The sequence below is a fragment of the Schistocerca nitens genome, chromosome 4, assembly GCF_023898315.1.
Source record: "Schistocerca nitens isolate TAMUIC-IGC-003100 chromosome 4, iqSchNite1.1, whole genome shotgun sequence".
Classification (NCBI taxonomy): Eukaryota; Metazoa; Arthropoda; class Insecta; order Orthoptera; family Acrididae; genus Schistocerca; species Schistocerca nitens.
Genome location: NC_064617.1, coordinates 401,474,622 through 401,500,262, shown reverse-complemented (window position 1 = coordinate 401,500,262; position 25,641 = coordinate 401,474,622). Strand labels below are relative to the sequence as shown.

Here is a 25,641-nt window from a genome sequence, read left to right as displayed (position 1 = left end):
GAATTTTTTTTTGTTTGAACATATATTTACCTTCAACTTGAATGAATTTTAGCAATGTAGATGAAATAAAGAGAAAATAGCGCCATTGTAAACTTCCTTACCTCAATTTTAGTCTCAAAATTCTGTTGAAACTGTGAGAAACAATTTCCGTGTACAGTGCTTTGGCTTCTCCAACTCATTAATACCTGCAAGGCCTAGCTGTAGCGCTTAAAAATCCTACCGACGTAGTCGTCGTTCATGTGGAAAACTACCGGTCCAGTAATCTTGATCCCCAGCTAGTTCCTGATCCTAGTTCCTTATCCTAAGTCAGCGCCCTCACAGAGACCATTTGTGAATTAACAAATCTCTCCATTAATTTGGGCTGAGACACGTCACCACTCTCTAGGAGAGGTACGAGACCCGACTGTGACTGGCGGAGTACCGTTTGGAGGCAGGGTGTGATGTTTCAGGAAATAGGCTCACCACCACTGACGGAACATTTGCTGTTACTTGCAGGTTATCTTACGCTCCGGGAAAAAACGGGACACCCTCAACGACAAAGCCATTTTATTGATAATGCGACAGGCGGCTCATGACTGTGTGACTATATGGTAACAAATTCAGAGCAAATGAATCATACATTAATTGGTGTCTAAGCAGTCACATCAGTACACATTTTATCCCCGCCCCGCACCCCCCTCCCCCCCCCCCGCCACCGCACACACACACACACACATTCTGGCGACAGTTCTCGAAGAAAACTATCGTGAAGATCCCGAAACGAAACGTATTCAGCGATAGACTGTCTCAAGCATCTAGCACCTTTTGTTACAATTCGGCTGTGGTTCTAGCGGGCTCTTGAGAAGAGTAAATTCCCGCTTCACCATACCCAATACATGTTAAATTTTCGGAGATCCAGTGATCTTTCTGACCAGCGCAGTCGTGCACCTCGAAGAGCACGTTGCTTCGCATCAGCCTTAAGAGGTCGTGCTTTGTCCTGCTGAAGAATCACGTCGCCTGACGAAGTATTCTTAGAAACATGGGGATAACAATCTGTGCAGTTTAGCGGGCACTGATTACTTTATCATGGTGAAGCAACTAATGTGATTGCGAGTTGTAACTAATGGACGCCCATCCCTTGAATCCGGGATGGGAGCTGTTTGCCCTGGACGAATGCACTCTGGAATAGGCAGCTCACCAGGTCTATGCTGGATAGTCCATCTCTCACGTACAGACAAAACCTATTTATTCTCATCACTAAAGAGTACAGAGTGGCTTTCTACTCATCAGTCGACTCTTTCACGGCTCCAGCTAACCGTGCTGGCGGTGTCGTGGTGCCTGAGGTTGCCTGGCTAGACACACATTATCTTAGTCTTGCTGCAAGACAAAGTTCCAAATGGCTCTTTGTGGCACGCCAAGTGCATCACGTGCCCGAATTTCGTCCCTTGAAGATATTCGGTCGACCACTGCTGCCCTCACGATGAGTCGATTTCTAATCGCAACACAGTTACTGTCTGCCGTCCAGAACCTGGTCTGTGGGTGCGAGAATGTTCCATTAACAGCTCTTGAAATCGGCGACACGCCACCGGTACATTATGCCCAACATGTGCAGCAGCCCGTCGATATGTCCAGCCAGCTTCCTGCAGACCAACAATGCAACTCTGTTCATATGGTTGACGTTGTTCAACGAGAGTTCGTACTCGTCGACGGGGACGGTTCTCCCTTAGAATGACTGTTGCACACACTGCTCTCGTCTAATCTCAGCACAGTTACTGTGAAACGTCCCCTTAGCAAAATTTATGAATTACTGTGCTGATAAACCTCTACGTTATTTGATTTTCAAACAGCTGAGAAAAACTGAACGTACCCAGACATTACTCTCTTTACTTGTTCTTTTTTAGCACAACGCAATCTGACATTCAAAAATTCCTACAAAAGAATGGTCGTGACTAACAATAACCTATAACTTTCATGAATCACTTACCTCACAAAAATCTTTGTTACTCGAACTGCTGCAATACAGCGAGCGCCAATACTGCCAGCTAAATAAAAGATTCTAACTACTGAAGGCACTAACTACTGATAGGCATAGTCAGCAAATGAAAGATTTTGATAGAGAACAAACAATGTATTTACCTTAATAATGTTCCAAACTCATCATACATATATATATATAGAGTTACTCTTTCTGATGGACACACGTCCAAATTCTGCCATTTCTCTCCCCACAGCCACCACTGCTGGTGGCTCACCTCCAACTGCGCAACTCTACGCGCTGTTCACATCCAACTGCCCAACACTACAATGGCGAATATCCCAACGATTCAAAGCAGCCAAACACTGCAAACAGCACAGTCAGTGATTTTCATACAGAGCGCTACGTGGCGTTACCAACATAAAAACCTAAACAGCCTACTTACAACTGTTTGCAGAGCTAAAAGGTCGCACAGACTGTCATCCAGAGACCGTCCGATTGCCGATGACCGTGACAAATAAATCGATAACGTTACAACCCGTCATTATCCACATGCTATACCCTGGTGCCACTGAACCGAGTTCTTGAGGGTGTTGCATGTTTCTTTGACAATGTCTATGTTCTCCTTGTCATTCAGGATACTTCCAGTCAGCATTTGGTGTTGGAAAATTTTTCAGAACTCGTGTATTGTTTTTCAGCTGACGTTTGATACTACGCTTAGAACAATTCTCAAACTTTTCGATTACTAATTGTTAAACAAATAAAATACTTACAATACTAAAAAAAACAATTTTCATACTAAACTGAAAAAAATTTTCAACTTTTATAGTCCTATCTTCCTCAGTTGCGTGTAATATTACGGTATATTAATAATTTTTACTTGTGGACCGTCTGACAGCAACTGAATAAAACACAATTTTAGTGCCATACGCGTTTCGCCTTTATTTTCTGCGAGGCATCATCAGTGGCCTGGAATATGTACATATGTTAGCTATTTTATTTACATTTTTGTCATTGTGCCTATAGGTTATAAACAGTTCTGGTGGTTGGTATTTCCTATTAAGTAGTAATGTTTTGAACTGTACTAACAGGTTGCGTGGACAATTTCCTACATATTACGCTCCTGTTGCATTTTTGGTGTTGTTCTTCTTCTTCTTATGAACGCCAATTTGCGGTTTTTTTTTTCCATTCCACAACACTATGCACTGAACGCTTGTTTTAAAGCAATGTTTTGGTTTCTGTTGCCGACTGTCAAATGTTTTTGCCAAAGATCGAATGTTATTGCCAAACTTATGAGTGTAACTATTGAAGTATCTGTGGTCTGTTCGTGTATGCATTTGTGTGTGCGTTTGTGTATGTGTGTGTGTGTGTGTGTGTGTGTGTGTGTGTGTGTGTGTGTGTGTGTGTGTGTGTGTGTTTTGGTGTGATATATATTTTTTTGTGCTGTGTGTGTGTGCGTGTGTGTATTTTGGTGTTTATATATTGCTGTGTGTGTGTGTGTGTGTGTGTGTGTGTGTGTGTGTGTGTGGTTCCAGATGTGTGGAAGAGTTTTCTTTTTTTTTATTATTTTTTGTTTTATGTTATCATTTCCTTTACTAAGTGTAGTAGGGAGCCTGTGCTGATGTGTGTTTGTTCATTTATCACATGTTTGTTTTCTGCTATGGCTTTCTGGATGTGGAAGTCTTCTTGCATTTGTATAAGATGTTTGTCATGGTTGCTTATCCTCATTATTTTCATTTCTTGTTCCATGTTTGTAGGATGATGGTTGTAGTGTTTTAAATGCTCTGCAAATGTGGAATGTTTCATACTTCCAACATCTGATATGTTCTTTGTATCTTGTTTGAAAATTCCTGCATGTCATGCCTATGTATACTGCAGCACAACTTTGACATTCAAGTTTATATATTCCTGATTGTTGGAATTTGTCTCTCTTGGTAGCTGGCTGGCTTAGGTGTGATTGAAGGGTTTGCCCAGGCTTATATGTTATTTTGAAGCCCTGTCTCTTTAGGATGTTTGCAACTCTGTGTGTTAGTTTATGTGTGTAGGTCATGGTGTACCATCTGGTTCTTTTCTGTGTGGTGTTGTCATTGTGTGTGTTTGTTGAGTGTGTTTGTAAGTTTTCAGCTTGTGAGTTCTTTGTTGCTGTCAGACGGTCCATAAGTAAAAATTATTAATATACCGTAATGAAAAAATACTGATTAAATTTACGTATTTTAAGAAAATGTGTTGTCACAGTTCCGGCTGCCCATTGATTCGGTAGATAAGCGAATTGTTTTCAGTTTCGCTTGAATTGTGCCATAGCATTTCGTTGAATGCATTTGTACATTCAGTGGTGATTTTTGAGTTGAGATAGTGTATTTGTCATTGCTGCACGTATCACATCAGCGCAGACACATTGTAGCATGCGGATTTGCGAAGATGTCAGATGTGCGCAAACCAGGAGGTTGAAGTTGGAGGTTTAAGCAAAACTGCTCATATCTGTGAACGGAAATGACATCTGCTCAGAGAAATCGTAGCGTGCGGAGAGGAGATCGCCGGTGACTGAAGCACGGTACGTGTTTGAGTCAGTTATTTGTTCAGTCTAGTATTTCTGGTCATTTCCAACTCAGTGAATTCCATAATGGTTGAAAGGCGTCAGTGCTTCGGTGAATTCATTGCTGAATTTATTGACATGCGAGGGTGTGCTGCCGGCCGGAGTGACCGAGCGGTTCTAGGCGCTACAGTCTGGAACCGCGCGACCGCTACGGTCGCAGATTCGAATCCTGCCTCGGACATGGATATGTGTGATTCCTTAGGTTAGTTAGGTTTAAGTAGTTCTAAGTTCTAGGAGACTGATGACCAGGGTAGTTAAGTCCCATAGTGCTCAGAGCCATTTGAACCATTTGAGGGTGTGCTGAAAAGTAACGCCTCCGAATTTTTTTATGTGAAAACTCTCAAAGTTTCTGAAATGACGCAAACTTTATTAACCTTTTACGCCTTTATTCTTCACGTCTGTGTATTTAATTCTGAATATAGTCAACTTGGTGACGAACATATTTCTCCCAACTAAAGACCAGTTTGTTGATACCTTCACAGTAGAATGTTCGATGTTGTTGATGGAGCGACAACATCACATCTGCTTGCACCGCTTCATCACTAACAAACTGGTCCTCGAAAGTGTTTCTCACATTTTGGAAACAGGTAGAAACCGAATGAGGCCAAGTCGGAACCGCAAGGAGGATGATCGATGAAGGTGTCAGACTGTTGCAGATGGCACAGCGCTCATGTGTGGCCTCGCATTATCATGCTGAAGGAGCGGGAGCTCCACGTGTGGGCGAACTCTTCGCATTCGTGCTTTCCGTGGGCCTCCCAATATCTTGCAGAATTCACGGTGATGGCTATACGTATGAATTCCAAATGCATCTTACTTCGAACACCCCAGAACAAAGTGGGTATGAATTTGTCTGGCAATGGCATGGTTTCAGCGTTTTGGCGTCGGTGATCCTTTATGGCGGAACTCCAGTCACGCTCTCTTCCATTCTGTGTCAAAATGGTTAACCTAGCTGTAACCACCTGTCACAGTGTTGTTAAGGAGGCATCACCATCGCTCTCAAAACATAACAGCAATTGTTAGATGTCGAATCTCCTCTATTGCATTCCAGGTGTGAGCGTCTGAGGCAGCTGCAGTGCATAGTTTTCTGTATCGCTTTACTGCAATGATGGCTTGTACACGTTCTCGTGCTGTGGCACACTCACATGAGGGAAAAAAAATTGGAAATTTGTGGTATGGTCTTATGGGACCAAACGGCTGATGTCATCAGTCCTTAAGCTTGCGCACTACTTAACCTTCCTTAAACTAACTTACGCTGAGGACAACACACACACCCGTACCCGAGGGAAGACTCGAACCTCCGACGGGGGGAGCCGCGCGGGCCGTGACAAGGCGCCCCAGACCGCCAGGCTACCCCGCGCGGCCACTCACATGAGAGCTATGTCTGTGTTATCCGACGATTTTCTCTGATGAATGCAGCTTCCCAATTCCGACGAGTCTTCTCGGTTGTCATAGGCGGCCGTCTATCCAGAGTTCTATCACACATGTTGACGATAGCACCACCGCTTCCTTCACTACGAGCACGAACAACACAAAGTCTCAAGTTACTAATGTCGATACGATCATCATTCTACACGGTTTCCATTCTTCTCTGATTTTCAATTCGAGGTACATATTCTGCGGTTAGAAACTCGATTACAGCACGTTGTTTGTCATTGTCCTATAAAAATGGTTCAAATCGCTCTGAGCATTATGGGACTTAACCTCTGAGGTCATCAGTCCCCTAGAACTTAGAACTAATTAAACCTAACTAACCTAAGGACATCACACACATCCATGCCCGAGGCAGGATTCGAATCTACGACTGTAGCGGTCGCGCGGTTCCAGACTGTAGCGCCTAGAACCGCTCGGCCGCCCCGGTCGGCTCTCATTGTCCTACATACAGCAGTTATATTACAGGTCGCCATGTCACTTGCTACAATTGGGCAGATGGCTACAACTAGCTTCAGCGAGTCGACCGAGTAATATGCATGACATGTAGTGTCTCAATCAATATTGAAAACAGAATAAAAATTTTGGAGGCATTGCTTTTCAGCACTCTCTTGTTTATAAAAATCACTCATGTCTTCAGGAGGTTCAATAATTGTAGAGATTGAAATCAAACACCGGATGCTTATATTTTGGTAACAGAGAAGATGATAACAATTATCCCATGGCAAACAGTAGTAAAAGAAACGCCTGAGGACTTAACAAAGTTAAACTGTCGGAAAGAAAGTCGCAACATCAATAAATAATTAAAGTAGAGTAGTGAAGTTTCGGTAATACATTTGCCCAGGTAACATATTTAAGTGATTAAAATTGCAAGATGACAGGTTAATGTAAGCGTGAGAGAAGCCATTGAAAATTTGAAATGCTGGTAAATTAATAACCGGCGTAATCGCCAAATGTTGAATGCATTGTGTTGTACAGGTGCTGGTGTCACCCTGTGGGACGCACAGCGTGTTGCACTTGGTTGGTTAATACGGGGACAGTTAATGCTCGTCATATTTTCTGTTTTCCGTCGTTCCTTCTTGTTGTTGTTTTGGTCTTCAGTCCTGAGACTGGTTTGATGCAGCTCTCCGTGCTACTCTATCCTGTGCAAGCATCTTCATCTCCCAGTACCTACTGCAGCCTACATCCTTCTGAATCTGCTTAGTGTATTCATGTCTTGGTCTCCCTCTACGAGTTTTACCATCCACGCGGCACTCCAATACTAAATTGGTGATCCCTTGATGCCTCAGAATATGCCCTACCAACCGACCCTTGCTCTAGTCAAGTTGCGCCACAAACTCCTCTTCTCCCCAATTATATTCAATACCTCCTCATTAGTTATGTGATCTACCCATCTTATCTTCAGCACTCTTCTGTAGCACCACATTTCGAAAGCTTCTATACTCTTCTTGTCTAAACTATTTATCGTCCATGTTTCACTTCCATACATGGCTACACTCCATACAAATACTTTCACAAACGACTTCCTGACACTTAAATCAATACTCGATGTTAACAAATTTCTCTTCTTCAGAAAAAATTTCCTTGCCGTTGCCAGTCTACATTTTATATCCTCTCTACTTCGATCAACATCAGTTATTTTGCTCCCCAAATAGCAAAACACGTTTACTACTTTAGGTGTCTCATTTCCTAATCTAATTCCCTCAGCATCACCCGACTTAATTTTACTACATTCCATTATCCTCGTTTTGCTTTTGTTGATGTTCATCTTATACCCTTTTTTCACGACACTGTCCATTACGTTCAACTGCACTTCCAAGTCCTTAGCTGTCTCTGACAGAATTACAATGTCATCAGAGAACCTCGAAGTTTTTATTTCTTCTCCATGGATTTTAATACCTACTCCGAACTTTTCTTTTGTTTCCTTTACTGCTTGCTCAATATACAGACTGAATAGCATCGGGGAGAGGCTACAACCCTTTCTCACTCCCTTCCCAACCACTGCTTCCCTTTCATGGCCCTCGACTCTTACAACTGCCATCTGGTTTCTGTACAAATTGTAAATAGCCTTTCGCTCCCTGTATTTTACCCCTGCCACCTTCAGAATTTGAAAGAGAGTATTCCAGTCAACATTGTCAAAAGCTTTCTCTAAGTCTACAAATGCTAGAAACGTAGGTTTCCCTTTCCTTAATCTTTCTTCTAAGATAAGTCGTAGGGTGAATATTGCCTCACGTGTTCCAACATTTCTACGGAATCCAAACTGATCTTCCCCGAGGTCGGCTTCTACCAGTTTTTTCATTCGTCTGTAAAGAATTTGCGTTAATATTTTGCAGCTGTGATTTATTAAACTGATAGTTCGGTAATTTTCACATCTGTCGACACCTGTTTTCTTTAAGATTTGAATTATTATATTCTTCTTGAAGTCTGAGGGAATTTCGCCTGTCTCATACATCTTGCTCACCAGATGGTAGAGTTTTGTCAGGACTGGCTCTCCCAAGGCCATCAGTAGTTCTAATGGAATGTTGGCTACTGCCGGGGTCTTGTTTCGACTTAGGTCTTTCAGTGCTCTGTCAAACTCTTCACTCAGTATCATATCTCGCATTTCGTCTTCATCTACATCCTCTTCCATTTCCATAATATTGTCCTCAAGAACATCGCCCCTGTATAGACCCTCTATATACTCCTTCCACATTTCTGCTTTCCCTTCTTTGCTTAGAACTGGGTTTCCATCTGAGCTCTTGATATTCATGCAAGTGGTTCTCTTTTCTCCAAAGGTCTCTTTAATTTTCCTGTAGGCAGTATCTATCTTATCCCTCGTGGGATTAGCCTCTACATCCTTACATTTGTGCTCTAGCCATCCCTGCTTAGCCATTTTGCGCTTCCTGTCGATCTCATTTATGAGACGTTAGTATTCCTTTTTGCCTGCTTCATTTACTGCATTTTTATATTTTCTCCTTTTATCAATTAAATTCAGTATCTCTTCTGTTATCCAAGGATTTCTAGTAGCTCTCGTCTTTTTACCTACTTGATCCTCTGGTGCCTTCACTATTTCATTCCTCAAAGCTACCCATTCTTCTTCTAATGTATTTCTTTCCCACATTCCTGTCAATTGTTCCCTTGTGCTCTACCTGGAACTCGTTCCTTAGTTGCTTCAAAATTCAGGGAAGTATGTTCCGTCCATGCAACTGACTGAAGGCCTTCAATTAGTCCCATATGTGCTCGATTGGAGACAGACGTGGTGATCGAGCTGGCCAAAGCAACATGTCGACACTCTGTAGAGCTGTTGTGCTACAAAAGCGGTATGTGAGTGTGAGTTATCCTGTGGGAAAACACCCTCTGGAATACTGTTTATGAATGGCAGCACAACAAGCCGAACACAAATAGGTCGAACCAGTAGATCGACGTACAAATTTGCCGTCAGGGTGTGTGGGGTAACCACGAGAATGCTCCTCAAATTGCTACTGCAGAGGCAGAACGATGCGCCAGATCCATAAGCCAAACACGATGGCCTTCCCTCTCTGGCCACCTGGAGTCCGGTTTTCTTGCACCCGTACATTTTCATCACCACTGCTGCCAGTAGTCATGTTCGGTGACTACATTTCTGCAAAGTCTTCCTGTGTTATTGGAGAAAGAACTTCCAGCTTCTCGCAGCACTATTAGAAGACCCCATTTAAACTCCGTGAGATGCTGATAACGGCGTCTTTGTTGCCTTAAGGGGGGTAGGACGTCAAACGGGCCCTCTTGGAGCAGAAAAGACACCACAGGACATTTTAATTTGCACTGTCTATACTTTTACGAATAAATACATAAACCTTTGTCAGCATGACCAGGACGGATTCAGGATTCACAATCATAGCAGTGGAAGTTCAAAAAAATAACGAAAAATTTTTTTTTATATGTGGAAGTTCATCATTTTTTCACTTATATTGGATGCGTTTGTTGCTATAGATACCCGTTTCTTCATAAGTAAGAGAGATTCTTCGATGAATTTTGTACAGCATACAAACCATACTTACAGGTGTGTGAAACTCTAGAAATTATTTAATTTATGGAAAAGTGAATGTGCTGTTACATTTTAAACTTCATGTTTAGATAAAACTCAAATAATATAGTTAATTATCTCAGTTTTTATCAGTTTTTAATGGATTTCGAAAATTCTAGCGTTTCATACACCTGTAAGTATGGTTTGTATGCTGTGCAAAATTCATCGAAGAATCTCCCTTACTTATGAAGAAAAGTGTACGTATAGCAACAAACGCAGCCAATAGTAAGTGAAGAAAACGTGAAATACAAACGTAAAGCCGGTCGGTGTGGCCGAGCGGCTCTAGGCGCTACAGTCTGGAACCGCGCGACCGCTACGGTCGCATCTTCGAATCCTGCTTCGGGCATGGATGTGTGTGATGTTCTTAGGTTAGTTGGGTTTAAGTAGTTCTAAGTTCTAGGGGACTGATGACCTCAGAACCATTTGAATCATTTTTTAACAAATGTAAAAAAATAAATTATTTTCTTATATTTTTGAACTTCCACCACTATAAGTGAAATCCTGAATCCTTTCTGGTCATTCTGACAAAGTTTTATGAATTTATTTTTAAAAGTAGAGACACTGGAAATTAAACATTCCTGTGGTGTCTCTCCTGCTCCAAGTCGTCCCGTTTGACGTGCTACCCACCTTAAGGGCAATCTTGAGTAACATCAACTCAGCACATCCCTTATGAAAGGTACAAACATTCACGGCCGTTACAGCGTGGATTTACAGCAAACCTGATTTGCATCCTCTTATGGATAGAAACTGGAATGGACATCATCTTTAAGATGTCGAAACACGCTTACCAACTTTCGTTTTTATCGCACAACTCCTTATTGATTTTGCGATTTTTTTTTTCGTCAGTGTATTAATCCTACCCGATTTGTGCCGCGAAATCTCTCTCATTACATTCCCCTACATACGGGATTGCTAGCATACTTCAACTCATTGATATTCTACGCCACAATCTTTTGTGTATTTAGAGTGAAGTCAGAGTATTGTGTGAATGTGAAACAGAAACTTCTTCCATCAGCGCCTTCAGAGTCATGGGGTATCTTACAAATTTATGTCGGTATACAGGACGTATCATAATTAATGGCTTGAACGGAATGCGCACATCAGTAGAAGTAAAAATTTCCGAGCAGACACATTCGCAATTGAAATGTTTACGAGATAATGGCGACATTTTGGTTACTAGTCACTGCTGACGCATTTCTGTGTGAACTTCGCGTGGTCTTTGTTTACGGTTTCGACCAATAGTGTTGGACGGTCGGAGTGGCCCTGCGGTTCTGGGCGCTATACTCTGGAACCGAGCGACCGCTACGTTCGCAGGTTCGAATCCTGCCTCGGGCATGGATGTGTGTGATGTCCTTAGGTTAGTTAGGTTTAATTTGTTCTAAGTTCTAGGCGACTGATGACCTCAGAAGTTAAGTCGGATAGTGCACAGAGCCATTTGACCCAGCCAATGGTGCTGTAAACAATACGGATGCGACATTGTACACTCCTGGAAATTGAAATAAGAACACCGTGAATTCATTGTCCCAGGAAGGGGAAACTTTATTGACACATTCCTGGGGTCAGATACATCACATGATCACACTGACAGAACCACAGGCACATAGACACAGGCAACAGAGCATGCACAATGTCGGCACTAGTACAGTGTATATCCACCTTTCGCAGCAATGCAGGCTGCTATTCTCCCATGGAGACGATCGTAGAGATGCTGGATGTAGTCCTGTGGAACGGCTTGCCATGCCATTTCCACCTGGCGCCTCAGTTGGACCAGCGTTCGTGCTGGACGTGCAGACCGCGTGAGACGACGCTTCATCCAGTCCCAAACATGCTCAATGGGGGACAGATCCGGAGATCTTGCTGGCCAGGGTAGTTGACTTACACCTTCTAGAGCACGTTGGGTGGCACGGGATACATGCGGACGTGCATTGTCCTGTTGGAACAGCAAGTTCCCTTGCCGGTCTAGGAATTGTAGAACGATGGGTTCGATGACGGTTTGGATGTACCGTGCACTATTCAGTGTCCCCTCGACGATCACCAGTGGTGTACGGCCAGTGTAGGAGATCGCTCCCCACACCATGATGCCGGGTGTTGGCCCTGTGTGCCTCGGTCGTATGCAGTCCTGATTGTGGCGCTCACCTGCACGGCGCCAAACACGCATACGACCACCATTGGCACCAAGGCAGAAGCGACTCTCATCGCTGAAGACGACACGTCTCCATTCGTCCCTCCATTCACGCCTGTCGCGACACCACTGGAGGCGGGCTGCACGATGTTGGGGCGTGAGCGGAAGACGGCCTAACGGTGTGCGGGACCGTAGCCCAGCTTCATGGAGACGGTTGCGAATGGTCCTCGCCGATACCCCAGGAGCAACAGTGTCCCTAATTTGCTGGGAAGTGGCGGTGCGGTCCCCTACGGCACTGCGTAGGATCCTACGGTCTTGGCGTGCATCCGTGCGTCGCTGCGGTCCGGTCCCAGGTCGACGGGCACGTGCACCTTCCGCCGACCACTGGCGACAACATAGATGTACTGTGGAGACCTCACGCCCCACGTGTTGAGCAATTCGGCGGTACGTCCACCCGGCCTCCCGCATGCCCACTATACGCCCTCGCTCAAAGTCCGTCAACTGCACATACGGTTCACGTCCACGCTGTCGCGGCATGCTACCAGTGTTAAAGACTGCGATGGAGCTCCGTATGCCACGGCAAACTGGCTGACACTGACGGCGGCTTTGCACAAATGCTGCGCAGCTAGCGCCATTCGACGGCCAACACCGCGGTTCCTGGTGTGTCCGCTGTGCCGTGCGTGTGATCATTGCTTGTACAGCCCTCTCGCAGTGTCCGGAGCAAGTATGGTGGGTCTGACACACCGGTGTCAATGTGTTCTTTTTTCCATTTCCAGGAGTGTAGTACTCAGTCAGGGTGCCACTCCTGTCAGTTTTTTGTGGAGCGTCAACTGTATTGCACGAGTGTTGGTCGTAACATGAAACATTACAGTATCGACGAATATGTGGATATGCATTTCATGTATTGTGCGGCTAACGGCAATGTACGGGAGGCTGCACGCTTGTATCATGAAGTATACCATGCGAGAAGGAACCCCGAGAGTCGGATGCATCAACGCCACCGAGAAACTGGCAGCTTTGCCCATAGTGTGAGAGCAAGTAGGGCTGCACGAATTACACTTGTGCTTGAAGATGCGGTGCTGGAAGCAGCCAAATATTCTCCAGGAATCTCGACATGCCACACAAATTCCTAGAATGAGTCACAGAAGCATTTGGAGCATAATACATCAAAATGCAGCGTACCCACACCACCTCCATTGACTTCAGTGTCTTTATGACGCGGATGTTGGTCCTAGACTAACAGTCTGTCAGTGGATGCAGCGACAAACTGCGGGCAACCCCCTATGTTTGACAATAACATTTTATTTACAGATGAAGCTGGGTTCACTCTTGATATTGTCTTTAATTATCACAGTCCTCACCTTTGAAGTCATCCAGATCCTAACGCACATGCTGAGCAGGAATCTTCGCATCAGCAGCATTTGTCATTGAATTTGTGTTTAGGGGCACTACGCAATTTTCTCACTGTTACCAGATAAACTCAATGGACGGAATTACCTTCACTTTCTGCGATATCATCTTGCGGGATTGCCTGAGCTAAGCCAGCCGGAGTGGGCGTGCTTTTCTAGGCGCTACAGTCTGGAACCGAACGACCGCTACGGTCGCAGGTTCGAATCCTGCCTCGGGCATGGATGTGTGTGATGTCCTTAGGTTAGTTAGGTTTAATTAGTTCTAAGTTCTAGGCGACTGATGACCTCAGAAGTTAAGTCGCATAGTGCTCAGAGCCATTTGATTGCCTGAGGTTATTCCCTTAGAACAACAGCAGAGGGTGTGGTTCATGCGTGATGGAGCACCGGCATAGTACGGTTCTATGGTGACACGACATCTAGCGCGCCGATATAGCGCGCCGATATGGTCAAAGATGGATTTGGTGAGTAGGACCTGTATCGTGGCCCTCAGCTCACCTCATTTGAACTCCATGACAGTCTGGGGTTTGTGCTGTCCTTATCATTTCATCACCATTCATGAAAGTGGCGAGATTGGACTGAGCAGAGGTTGGGAATCTGTACGGCCGCTGATAACCGCGCAGTTGAGTGCCCCACAAACGAAACATCATCATCATAATCATCATCATCATCATCCATGACAGTCTGTGTTTTGGGGCCAACCTAAAGGCATAGCATACGCTACTCCGTTTAACATGGTTGAAGAATTGGAGCAGAAACTTAGTGCCTGTCAAGAATTTCAAAATGATGCAGTCAGGATTCGAAACTCGGTTGAATTGCGGCGACGAACACACGCCTGGATCCGGGTACAAATATTCTCTCCTTTAACTATGAGCAGACACGTCGCTTTTATTGTGTCCATTCAAAGCACCTGCACTTCTACCAAAGTATCTGTAACAACTTTTTAAAATATTGTACAGTATTGTTACCTTTTGGTAACTGGGATGACGTTTACACAGAATCAAGTTGGTGCTGGATGAAATCACAAAGTCGACGTTATCTCGCAAATGGTTCGTCTGTGGACGTAAGTTTACTGATACTTCGTGGCTTCTGGTACAGTGTACTTTCAGCTGAGTGCGTGTTCGCCATTAATTCTGGTACAGCCTGTGTGTACTGCCTAAAGGAATATGTGGTCCATAACAAGACTGAGTGCAGGCGTACACTATTCACGTCATTACCACAATATTAAAACTTTTCACGAACACTGCGAATCCCATCTGGAGTTCGGCATGGAGTTCTATATTCCGGTGCAAAAGTTTATAAAAGTTTGCTGGTTAGCCTCAAGAACGGAATTGTAAATCCCCATATTCTCAGAAATGAAGTATAAGAGACCTCACTGACCACACCTATAATTTATTAGGCTGTATGAAGGTCAAATCATACTGAAAACTAAGAAAATATTGTCTGTAACTTGTACAATTAATGTGTTACACAGCTGAGATTCTTCATTTGTTTTCATGATATTCTTCATCAGGATAACTTAAAACGATTCGCATGTGTACGGAAATATTTCGCTCAGTGCTTGTTTAGACACTGATGTCGAAAATTCTAAATCTTCATAACGTATTCCTGTTGTCAGACATCGCAATGTCGCTATTATCATTCGTATGGGTCGTGGGACAAGGCGGGTACAGTGGTGAAGTTCCATTGTTCTTCTAACGTAAATAAATCGGCCATTGCCTTAGTGTACGTAGCTAAACTAAGCTCTCACTTGGGCCTTCGTTTTGTACATTTACACCGTTGGTAGTGGGCTGTAAATGTCTTTATAGTTTCACTGACGGTCCATAAAAAAAGAAAGAAAAAATAAGAAAAAGAAAAGGACGAGATGGTGGCCGAGTAACGCAAGCTCATGTTGACTCAGGTATTACTTAATGGTCAAATGCTTGCAGCCTAAAGTGAAAACTGTCGTCATTAAGAAGGTTGTTTGTGACTCAAAATGGCATCTTCTCCACCCCAGTGATGCAGTACGCTCGTATACGCTACCGGCACCAAACTACCGCCCCCCTCAAAGTCCTCAGCATCCTGAGAGAGGACTTGGCATTCGTAGTCTGTATCTCGGTCGAGCAACAGCAGTAGCAGCAGAAGTAAATTCACGTAATATTAGCATATATTCAACATAATATTGCACCCAATGGTGTCGGCTTCATTTACGCAATTTCTGGGAGAGTATTGCGTCCGAAGTTATTTTCTGCAACATATGATGCTGTTTACAGTGTCGTTGTTATTTTACCGATTTTCTTAAGAATACATACACAAATACGAGTATCACTGCTATACTACAAATTTTTCGACACTTTTTAAGAAGATACACGTGAACTGGGTTTTTAAGAAGACGCGCGTAAATACGGGCTTGGTGGTGATTTTACAGGTTTTTCAACAGTACACACATAAATACTGAACTGTGAACACTGAAAATTTTCGCAATGCATTCTTTAGTAATAAGTAAATTCCTGCTATTTACCTTTTGTAAGCACACCATTGATATTTACGATTTTACCGATTTTTCCGAGTGCTTCACATATTGCCATTTAGTTCGAGGACACACACGTAGAAATATGGATCAATCACATTGATCTTCATCACTAAACAGTTTCTATTTAAGAACAAATACACGCCAGCTCTACGTATCACATAAACGTGCTTATTCCTCCACACTAATAGTGTGTGTGTCATCGCTATCAAGTCCATTAACACTATGAGAACGTACTGGGCTTGTAAAAATAACGAGGGAACACCTCTACTGAGAAGAGTGTATACATCACTAATATATCACACTTGTGACGCCCACACGCTGCATCGTACAAGCCTATCACATAGCCCACACTTCCAGCACACCACGGCCGCAGACGCCGCTGCGCTCCTCATAATGCTCAACATTTTGGGGTAGCATTTTGCCGCCACTGTTGGGATAGTACATGAATAATTGCAACATCCATTTTTAAACAAACATTTCACCCTGTAGAATCCCCCTTCCTCCCCCCCCCTTCTGGAGCACCAAAGAGTATCACATCGCCTATCGCACCGTGCCGCCAAAATGCACATTTGATTGGACTTACATTGCTAATCATCTACTTGTGCCACTTCTGCATATCACCTAAGATGCCACTAACACTAGGATAAGAATAGTCACGGTATGCACTTAATAACAAACAGAAAATGCAGCCTTCAAATGATAGAGCACAGAAATGAGTCGTCCTTTTCTTGGAGGTTTTTATTCGGCAAATCTAGATTTCGGCTAGTAGCTAGCTATTATCAGTGCACCATTTCATAGTATCAACGCATGTTCTAGTACACATCACAGTCGATGAGTGCACCAACGTTCCTAATGGAAGGTAACCTGAAGAAAATATAACTTTCGTACCAAGTGCAGTGTATTCCTGTTGTACAGCAGAACACTAGTGTAACAGCAGTCGCGCCTGTCTCTGCTGAACCGGTCGCTCTATGGCGCTTCTGTGTTTGATACTGCGACAGCTGCCTCTTCGCTTCTGAGTACGATGGAGTCTCTACCAAGAACAGCCAACTGCAGCTCCACATGACATAACGTAAACTATACTTTCCCACCTCCCTGAAAACACAGCGTACAGACAGAGGGTCACTGACTAACCCGCTGGAACCTGCCGCCGCCGAAGACGTAGGCAGATGCTGCGCGAGGGACGACAAACACTCAGAGAGAATGCTTAGCAAAATTTACTCGGCACATTCCTCCCAGTTTAGCGAGGTGCAATCTGATCTAAAATATCTGGATACCTTGTGAGTGTGTGGGTTTTATTCTGTCAAGTTGCGCAGTGGATTGATCCAACAAGTACCCTTTGGCTCCAGCAAGAAACAATTTCCACCTCACATTACTACAGAAGTCAGACAGACGCTCCTAATGTACCAACACGAACTGCTTGAAAAACATTCAGCAACAAATATCTTCTGGAGTCGTCCGCTGTATGGAACAGGCACAAAAATATTCTATATATTCTTACGTAACTAGTGGGATACTTAAGTACAGGAGTATTGCTAGTTAGTATAAGAAAAACATTAAACGAACGAAAAATATTATTTATTACAAAAAATTCTGAGAAATCAAGTGAAACTTTTTCTTATAAAATAATAATAAAATTCCAGGTTCTTTTCGGAACAGTAGATTGCCTCTTATGGATAGGAATGCTATTATTTTGCAAAGTATGGAAAGGTTCTTTTCTCCCTTTTCTTTAAGAATGTTATTTACTCGGCAGAATGGCTGAGAGCCGCGCCTACACAATTTGAATAACTTTTCTAGGTATGGTCAAGGCTGTCGCGTGAGAAATGTAATGGAGTGTACTGCTATGGAGGACAGATGGGGCTCGCATACGCTGTAGCACACAGTACCGTGAGCTGCGACGACTGCTGCCTGTGTCACTCGCTGCTGAAAAATAACATAACTATCTCTTTCTATCTGGATTGACCTCCTACAATCAGACTCTCCCTATGCCTTGATGAAGTCAAGGACTCCTATCCGCCCCTAGTCTAGCTATTGGCGTGGTACACTGGTCAGATAACCAGTCCACCGCGATGCCACTCAAACCTCGCTCGCAGCCGCATAACTAGTACTTTGTCTGTGTTCACACCACACAATAAGTGTGCTGGCCAACACAGTGAACAACGCTTAATCGTGAGCGACTCAGTATAGAGTGTCACTCCGATTTGCTAAAGACAGAGATGCTCTCCCATTCAAGTACTGAGGAGAGACTTTATTCCTCGCTCTTTGCGTACACGTACGAGTACACTCGCTCTTGTTATGTGTTCCCGCTCCAAGAGTGACAGCAGAATGGCTCCTTTTTTTGGAAAAGTTGCAAGGGTTTATCATTCGCCGTCTTCCCTCACTCCATTGACTCTTTGCATCAGACATATTCCGCCAATCAGCGTTGCTCTTTTAAATGGGAGAATGACGTTTCGTTTAAGTCGACCATGCGGAAATCTGTAGCATCTCCGTTAGGCGTATACTGTCCTCCTGTGAGAACTCCGTAACTAAGCAGTCGGTCCATAAAAAAAATGCGTCTTCTGGGTGCTCCCACACAATGTAGCGGAATTTCCCTTTAAGTCGAACACGGGGATCGTTATCCCTTCACTTCTCTCTGGCGGTCGCTTCAGCTGAAGTAGGTATGTTGTTGACGTAGCCCTCTGAAGGGATAGTCTTCCCAGCGGGCTGGATTGCTCTTTAGAAGGAAAATCCCTATGGCCGTCATATTGTGTACGCCAGCCTCGACTTTTTCAACCTCGGTATGCACTTGCGATTTACTTATTAGATTTGCATATCGCTTACATGAATTCATACAAAATTGACTCAATCTTATCGAGTCTGGGTTCGAATGAAGCATCTTGATGTGCAGAATACGATTGTGAGAACGGAATATGTAAGAAATGAAGGTCAGGAGACCACGCCACCTTACAACCTACCAGTGGACATTAATACAATAATATGATGTCTGTCTACTGGTGAAATGGAATGCCACATTTAAAACGATGGAAAAAGTCATGATGAACAAGCTATAGATGTGTGCGAGTGTTTCAGTTATTTTCTTTCTTTTTTCGGGGTATTGTGGCGTAATACCATGTATGAATCAACATCGATATTGTTTAACGTCTTTATTCTTCTAAATACAGAGAAACGGAGATCAATAATTTCATTACAGCAAACCTATTTACCCCTCCTCTCAAAGGATATACCTTTTGTAAATTGTTCTTTTTTAATGCTGAGAATATATGGAGAGATCAATGACACATCAGGTTTTGCTGCTATATCAATATCGTAATAGAACACTTACTGATCTCTTCATTTCTATCCAGTAAGTTACATTATATTCTGTATCTGACAGAGATGAGACGTTAAATACACAAGTCAGATTTGTGATGAAATTTCGGTTTCTGATGAGCTAGAGTAATATTGTAACATGGCAGTAATATCTTAGTTTTTGTGATATGTGTAGACATTTATTTAGGGTCGTCGAAAGAGTGACAGCAGCGCTCAGGTCGTTCGCAGACAGCCTGCCCGCTTCAAGTGTTCGTATTCGTACAAGCCATGCCCGAGCGCGGTGGGCTCTAGCGATTATTAGCGTACAAAACTGGCTGTTTGCAGACCTCTAGGCAACACTGACTAGAAAGAGGGACAGGATGATAGGACATGCTTTACAGCGTCGAATAACTTCCATTGTACTGAAGGTAGCTGTAGAGGGTGAAGCTTATACGGCAAAACAGAGACTGAAATATAGCCAAAAATAAATGACATGGCGTGTAAGTGGCACTCTGATGAAGACGTTGGACACAAGAAGAAGTCGTGGCGACCAGTCGAAGAAACCTGAAAGAAAAACCACTTGCTCTATCGCAGCATTAATCTGAAAAACATATTTTAAATACAAACTTATAAAAACAACGCAAGCTTATAATAGCTTCATAATTGTCTTCTTTTCTGATCTGTAGTCTGTTTGTGTTTATGACGCAAGAGAAAATGCAGCCATCGAAAATAGTTTAATGTTAATGTGAGAGTGAGGTTATGAGAGAAAAATCTACAATAAGGTAACATTACTTTCAGGAATTTTATTTTACTTCATATGCCACCTGCGTTTCGTGTAAGAATATTTTTTGCATGATGGACGGAAGAATTAGAAATGTGACCAAGCGTATATATTACGCTTAAAATTTCATACTTAAATTTTATTTCCAGGAGTCGAATTGGCCAGTATCAAACACCGTTCAGCTGTCAACTTTTTGGGCTTCTTTTCTTACTGCCTTGGTGTAATTGCCATGGCTTTGATAGCTTGGTTTGTCAAAAACTGGGTGCATTTTACACTGATTGCCGCCGTACCATGTTTTATTCCACTACTGCTTCAAAAGTAAGTATATCACGTATCCAAACAGCTGAGAGTACATACAGTGACTAACGAAAAATATACCTTGCGATACTGTTTCACTGACTGTTCACCAGAAAAGTACAAATGAACAATTGTTTTCTAGTTATAAATTGTTTCCAAATAGATTTGTTGCTATGAATGAGGCAGAATATAATCCGAAAACTGTACCTTATCTTCTAGGTACTGTAAAAAAATATACTTAGTCATTTAACAACCAAATATTTTATTTCGTTTCAGTTTCCGATAATCGAGAAATGAATGTTCACAGAGTCCACAGTAATTTTCATCTTTCGTAACATTCTCATCTTATTTCAAAGTCCGTTGAAGTTAGCTATTGATACTTCACTATATTTTGGTAGACAGCAAACCAATAGACTCCATATTCTTCATTTCAGAACCTGGAATGTAATAGCACATAATTCTCAATATTTCCCTTCAAAAAAAAAAAAACGTTAATATCTGGCTGTATTTTAGATAAAGAGGTCTGTAATTACCTGGAATTTCAGAAGGAGAGCGATCTCTGTATAAAAGCAAAATAGTAGTTTTATTGCAGTTGGTACATTTCCTGATTACGGACTGCTACAAATTTATACTGCCATCTTCAGATCTGTAAGTGTTTTAAATATGTTACAGGTTTTGTGATTGTTATACGTAATCTAGAGTAAAGGTTAACGCAGCTTTACATATCGTCGGATACGTGAATTATAAAGCCCCTACTTGTGGCACAGTGGCATCTGGCCACTGCAAACATGGACATAAACTGTGAAAATAAAGATATTACGTAAATATAAGCGCTAAAAACAGTTTAAGGAGACTCCGTCGTCTTAGACTATAGTAACGTATACTTCACAGAAAAGACACTCCCGTGTAACACTAAGTATACTGAAATAAAAGCCGTAGTTGCATCAGCAAGACACAGAGGTGTCAAATACATCAGACAGACCACATGCACTGCTGTCAGATGTGTGCATGGTGATAACCGGCTCGGCACTGCTGGAAAGTTGTCAAAAGAACTGCGCAACACTACAGTGTACTAACGGGTAGTAGCAGTCTTACGCAATAATATACAATGTGGAACAACGTCAAGCTATATGCAAAGTAAATCAATCTATTTTACCAACTGTAAATTCACAACATTTTTGCAAAATTATAGAGCATGCAGTAATTTATTTCCGATCATACTGATCGAAAAACGTTTATTGAAAATAAAATAAGTGTATACGTGTATATTGCTATCGCAGTATTTTAACTTCAAATTGTACTATCGTTTGATGATGCCACAGCTTTTCAAACATAACGAAAATGTAAATTATGTGTTTACCATAATGGCATCTCCACTGAGTCTTAATATTTAGAAACTTGTGACAATGTGCATACAGTGTGTAACAAAGAGTAATTTCTGAATAACTGAAGTATCGTTCGATAAAGAGGAACATCAACCGGGAACCTACTGCACCTCTTCAGTCCACGTTTTTAGGCTGAATTAATAAAAACCAGAAATAGGTTAAGACGGTGGTTCTAATGCTTCAGTTTTCTACATAGTCTCTCCACATGTGAATACAACGCACAGAAAGTCCATAAAATCATGTGAAACTCCATCTCTGGAATATTGTACAACTCTACGAGACGGAGCTCTCGTGAAAAATAAGTAATTTAGCTTGTAATTAATTGTAGTTGAACACTTTTAACTAATTAGATACGTTCTTTAGTGTACTCTTCAAGCTCACCATTAAAAGTTTTTCTCTTACTTGCGTAGTGTTCTAGTAATCGCGAAAAGTTCGTTTGTTTACTTACTGCTGCGTAGGCCTAATTTTTCGAGTGTGCATATTTAGCGTTATACTGCTATTGGAAGTGCATTTGCTGTAGTTTAACTGATTAAATACGTTCATTAGGCTGCTTTTCAAGCTCACCATTGAAGGTTTTTATTTTATTTGCGTATTGTTTCACTAATCGCGAAAAGTTCGTTTTGTTTATATTTCGCGGCTTTGCCTTACTTTCCGAATGTGCATACTTAGCGTTATACCGCAATCTTAAGTGCATTTGGTGTAGATTAACTAATTAAATACATTCATTAGTATGCTCTTCAAGCTTGCCATTAAAGATTTTTCTTTTATTTACGTATTCTTCCACTTATGGCAAAACGTACGTTTTGGCTACATTCGGCTGTTTAGGCCTAATTTGGGATCGTGCATATTTAGCGTTATACCACAAATTTAAGTGCATTTGGTAATAGCTTACTTACATATTTGTTTCCAAAACATATTTAGTGTCCTTTTGCATCAGTATTTAATAAATTATCGTTATCACTTAGCAAATCTCTTAACTAATTTCCAAACTACCATGGACACTAAGTGTGTGAGCTGCAGTAGGAAAGTTAGTTAAGGGGTTTTGTGCAGCTGTTGTGACAGGTGGTTTCATTGGGGAAATTGTAGCGGCGTGGGAATTGGGGAAGCAAACGAGACTCTTCCATTCTTTTGCAGGGTTTGCTCAAGAGATAGGATTATAGCTGAACAGGAGGAGAAAATTAGAGCCCTTCTGGCTGATTTGGACAGAGCGAGGGAGGAACTGAAGAGGTTAAGGGGGGAGGAGGTCAAACAGCGGTGGGAAGTGGTAGCTGGGAACAGGGGCCATAGAAAGAGGACAGTGTCTGACAGTTTCCCAATTGGCACCACCAATAGATTTGCCTTGTTACCACAGTTAAGTAAGGAAGAGGCTCCAGTAGAAGTAGATGCAACAAAATCTCACTAGGAAACCAACTGTTTCAAAAAAAGTAGAAAGTAAGAGGAAAGTTCTGTTGCTAGGTAGCTGCCATGAAAGAAGTGTGGGCCAGATTTTGCAGGAAAAATTAGGTGACAGGTACCAGGTCACAAACTTTTTCAAGCCAGGTGCAAGTCTTAGCCAGGTGGTAGAGGATATAGGTTCCTTGTGCAAGGGATTCACAAAGCAGGGTCATGTGATGATAGTGGGTGGAATGGGAAACAGTATTGATAGGGATCAGGGCTACAGTATTGAGTGTGACGTGGTGAAAATAGCCTTGGCAACAACCCATACCAGTGTTGGGCTGGTGCCTGCTTTTGTGTGGCATGATCAGCCCCAGTTGAACCGCTCTGTCAGGAGGGTAAATATGGAGTTGGATCAGTTGCGTAGGGCGGCCACTCTGTCAGACATTGGATTGGTTCATGTCGAGGCTATTGATAGGGGGGATTTCACAAGGCATGGCCTACATCTCAATAGGAAAGGGAAGGGTTAACTGGCAGGGTTGTTAGCGAAATCCATAAGGGGGGACACTAGTACTCATTGATGTACCTCTATTTTAGACTAATATCAATGTCCAATGAGAAGTTCAGGCAGGCAGGTGCTAAAGAGGTCCAAAACTCACAAAATTCTCACAAAAGGAAAGTAAATAATAATGTTACCATATTTAACCAAAATATTGGTGGATTAGAGGAAAAAGCACATTCTCACAAAAGTAAAGTAAAAAACAATGTTACCATTTTTCACCAAAATATTCCGGCATTGAAGAATAAAGTAGATGAGGTCATGGTTTGTTTAGATGACATTGAATCAGATAATGTAATAGATGTACTATGCCTCTCTGAGCACCACATTGTGTCTGATATGGAAAAGGTAAATATCAGTGGTTATAAACTAGCTGCACATATGAGTAGAGAGAATAAGGTGGGAGGAGGAGTTGCCATGTATGTCAAAAGTTATCACCGTGTAGAAAGCTTAGATACAAAAAAGTTTTGTCTAGAGCAACATATAGAAGCATGTGCCTGTCAACTTAAACTGAAGGAGGGCTCTTTTATAATTGTAATAGTATATAGGTCCGCTTCAGGAAACTACCATTTATTCCTGGAAAACTTGGATGCCTTGTTGTGCTATCCGTCAGACAGGGGAAAGCAAATTATTATTTGTGGGGACTTCAATGTTTATTCACTGAAAGTGTGTAATAGGAAGAATGACCTGGAAGTCTTGCTTGGTTCTTTCAATTTGACATCTGTCATTAATTTTCCTACTTGGGTAGTAAAGGACAGCAGCACATTGATAGATAACACTTTATAGATCAAGATAGGTTTAAAAACATAAATTCTTGTCGTGTTTAGAATGGCCTTTCTGATTGTGATGCTCATCTAGTTACAGTATATGACATAGCTCCATTCAGTAATTCAAAACTACCCTCCAAAGTTGTTTGTTCCATTAATGACTCAACAATTAGAAATTTTCAGAGAAAATCTTCAGCATTTAGACTGGGATGAGGCGTGCAAGGAACCAGATGCTAATTTAAAATATAACTTATTTCGTGATACACTTGTAAGAGAATTTGAAAACTGTTTCCCCAAGAAAGTAGTTAAATCTAATTATAACAAACCATGCAAAACACCTTGGCTTACTATAGGAATAAAAATATCTTCTAACCACAAAAGGGAACTGTATAAAACAACAAGAAAGAGTAATGACCCAGAAACAGCCACATATTATAAAAACTACTGTGCTACATTAAGAAAGGTTATTTAAAAGTCCAGAAGCATGTGCATCATGTCTGAGATTAATACCCCTAATAACAAAATCAAAACAATTTGGAATATTATTACAAGGGAGACAGGGCAACCAAGAGTACAGGGTGACAGCATCACCACCAAAGAGAATGGAAACTTGATAAACAACAAGTCGGAAGTCTAAAATATTTTGAATAATCATTTTTTAAATGTTGTAGACAAAATAGGATCTAAATGTTCATTAGAAGAAGCAAGGCAGTTAATGGAAGATGCCTTACCCACACCATTTAATACAATTGAAATTCTACCCACCTCTCCTTCGAAGATAATAACCTCTCTCAAAAATAAAAGCTCATATGGAATTGATGGCATTTCCAGCAGGATAATAAAAGCTTGTTCCCAAGAAATAAGTGGGATTCTTAGCCACATATGTAATAGCTCTCTGAAGCAGGGTATTTTCCCAGATATACTGAAGTATGCCATTGTTAAACCACTGCATAAAAAAGGGGATACGTCTGATGTCAACAACTACCGCCCTATATCTCTTCTGACTGACTTATCCAAAATTCTTGTAAAAGTAATGTATTGTAGAGTAGCTTCACAACTTTGTAAAAATAAAGTTTTAACGAAATGTCAGTTTGGTTTCCAGAAAGGTTTTTCAACGGAAAATGCTATATATACTT

General features: G+C 42.1%; 1 protein-coding gene across 1 annotated transcript in view; it reads left to right on the top strand.

Moving 5' to 3' along the window:
- The window catches only part of LOC126252850 (carcinine transporter-like), a 123,075-nt gene that overhangs the window by 48,169 nt on the left and 49,265 nt on the right, over positions 1-25,641 (top strand). The window contains exon 3 of the mRNA XM_049953801.1: positions 20,273-20,441. Within this exon, the coding sequence (XP_049809758.1) occupies positions 20,273-20,441 (169 nt within the window). The remainder of the gene's footprint in view (positions 1-20,272; positions 20,442-25,641) is intronic.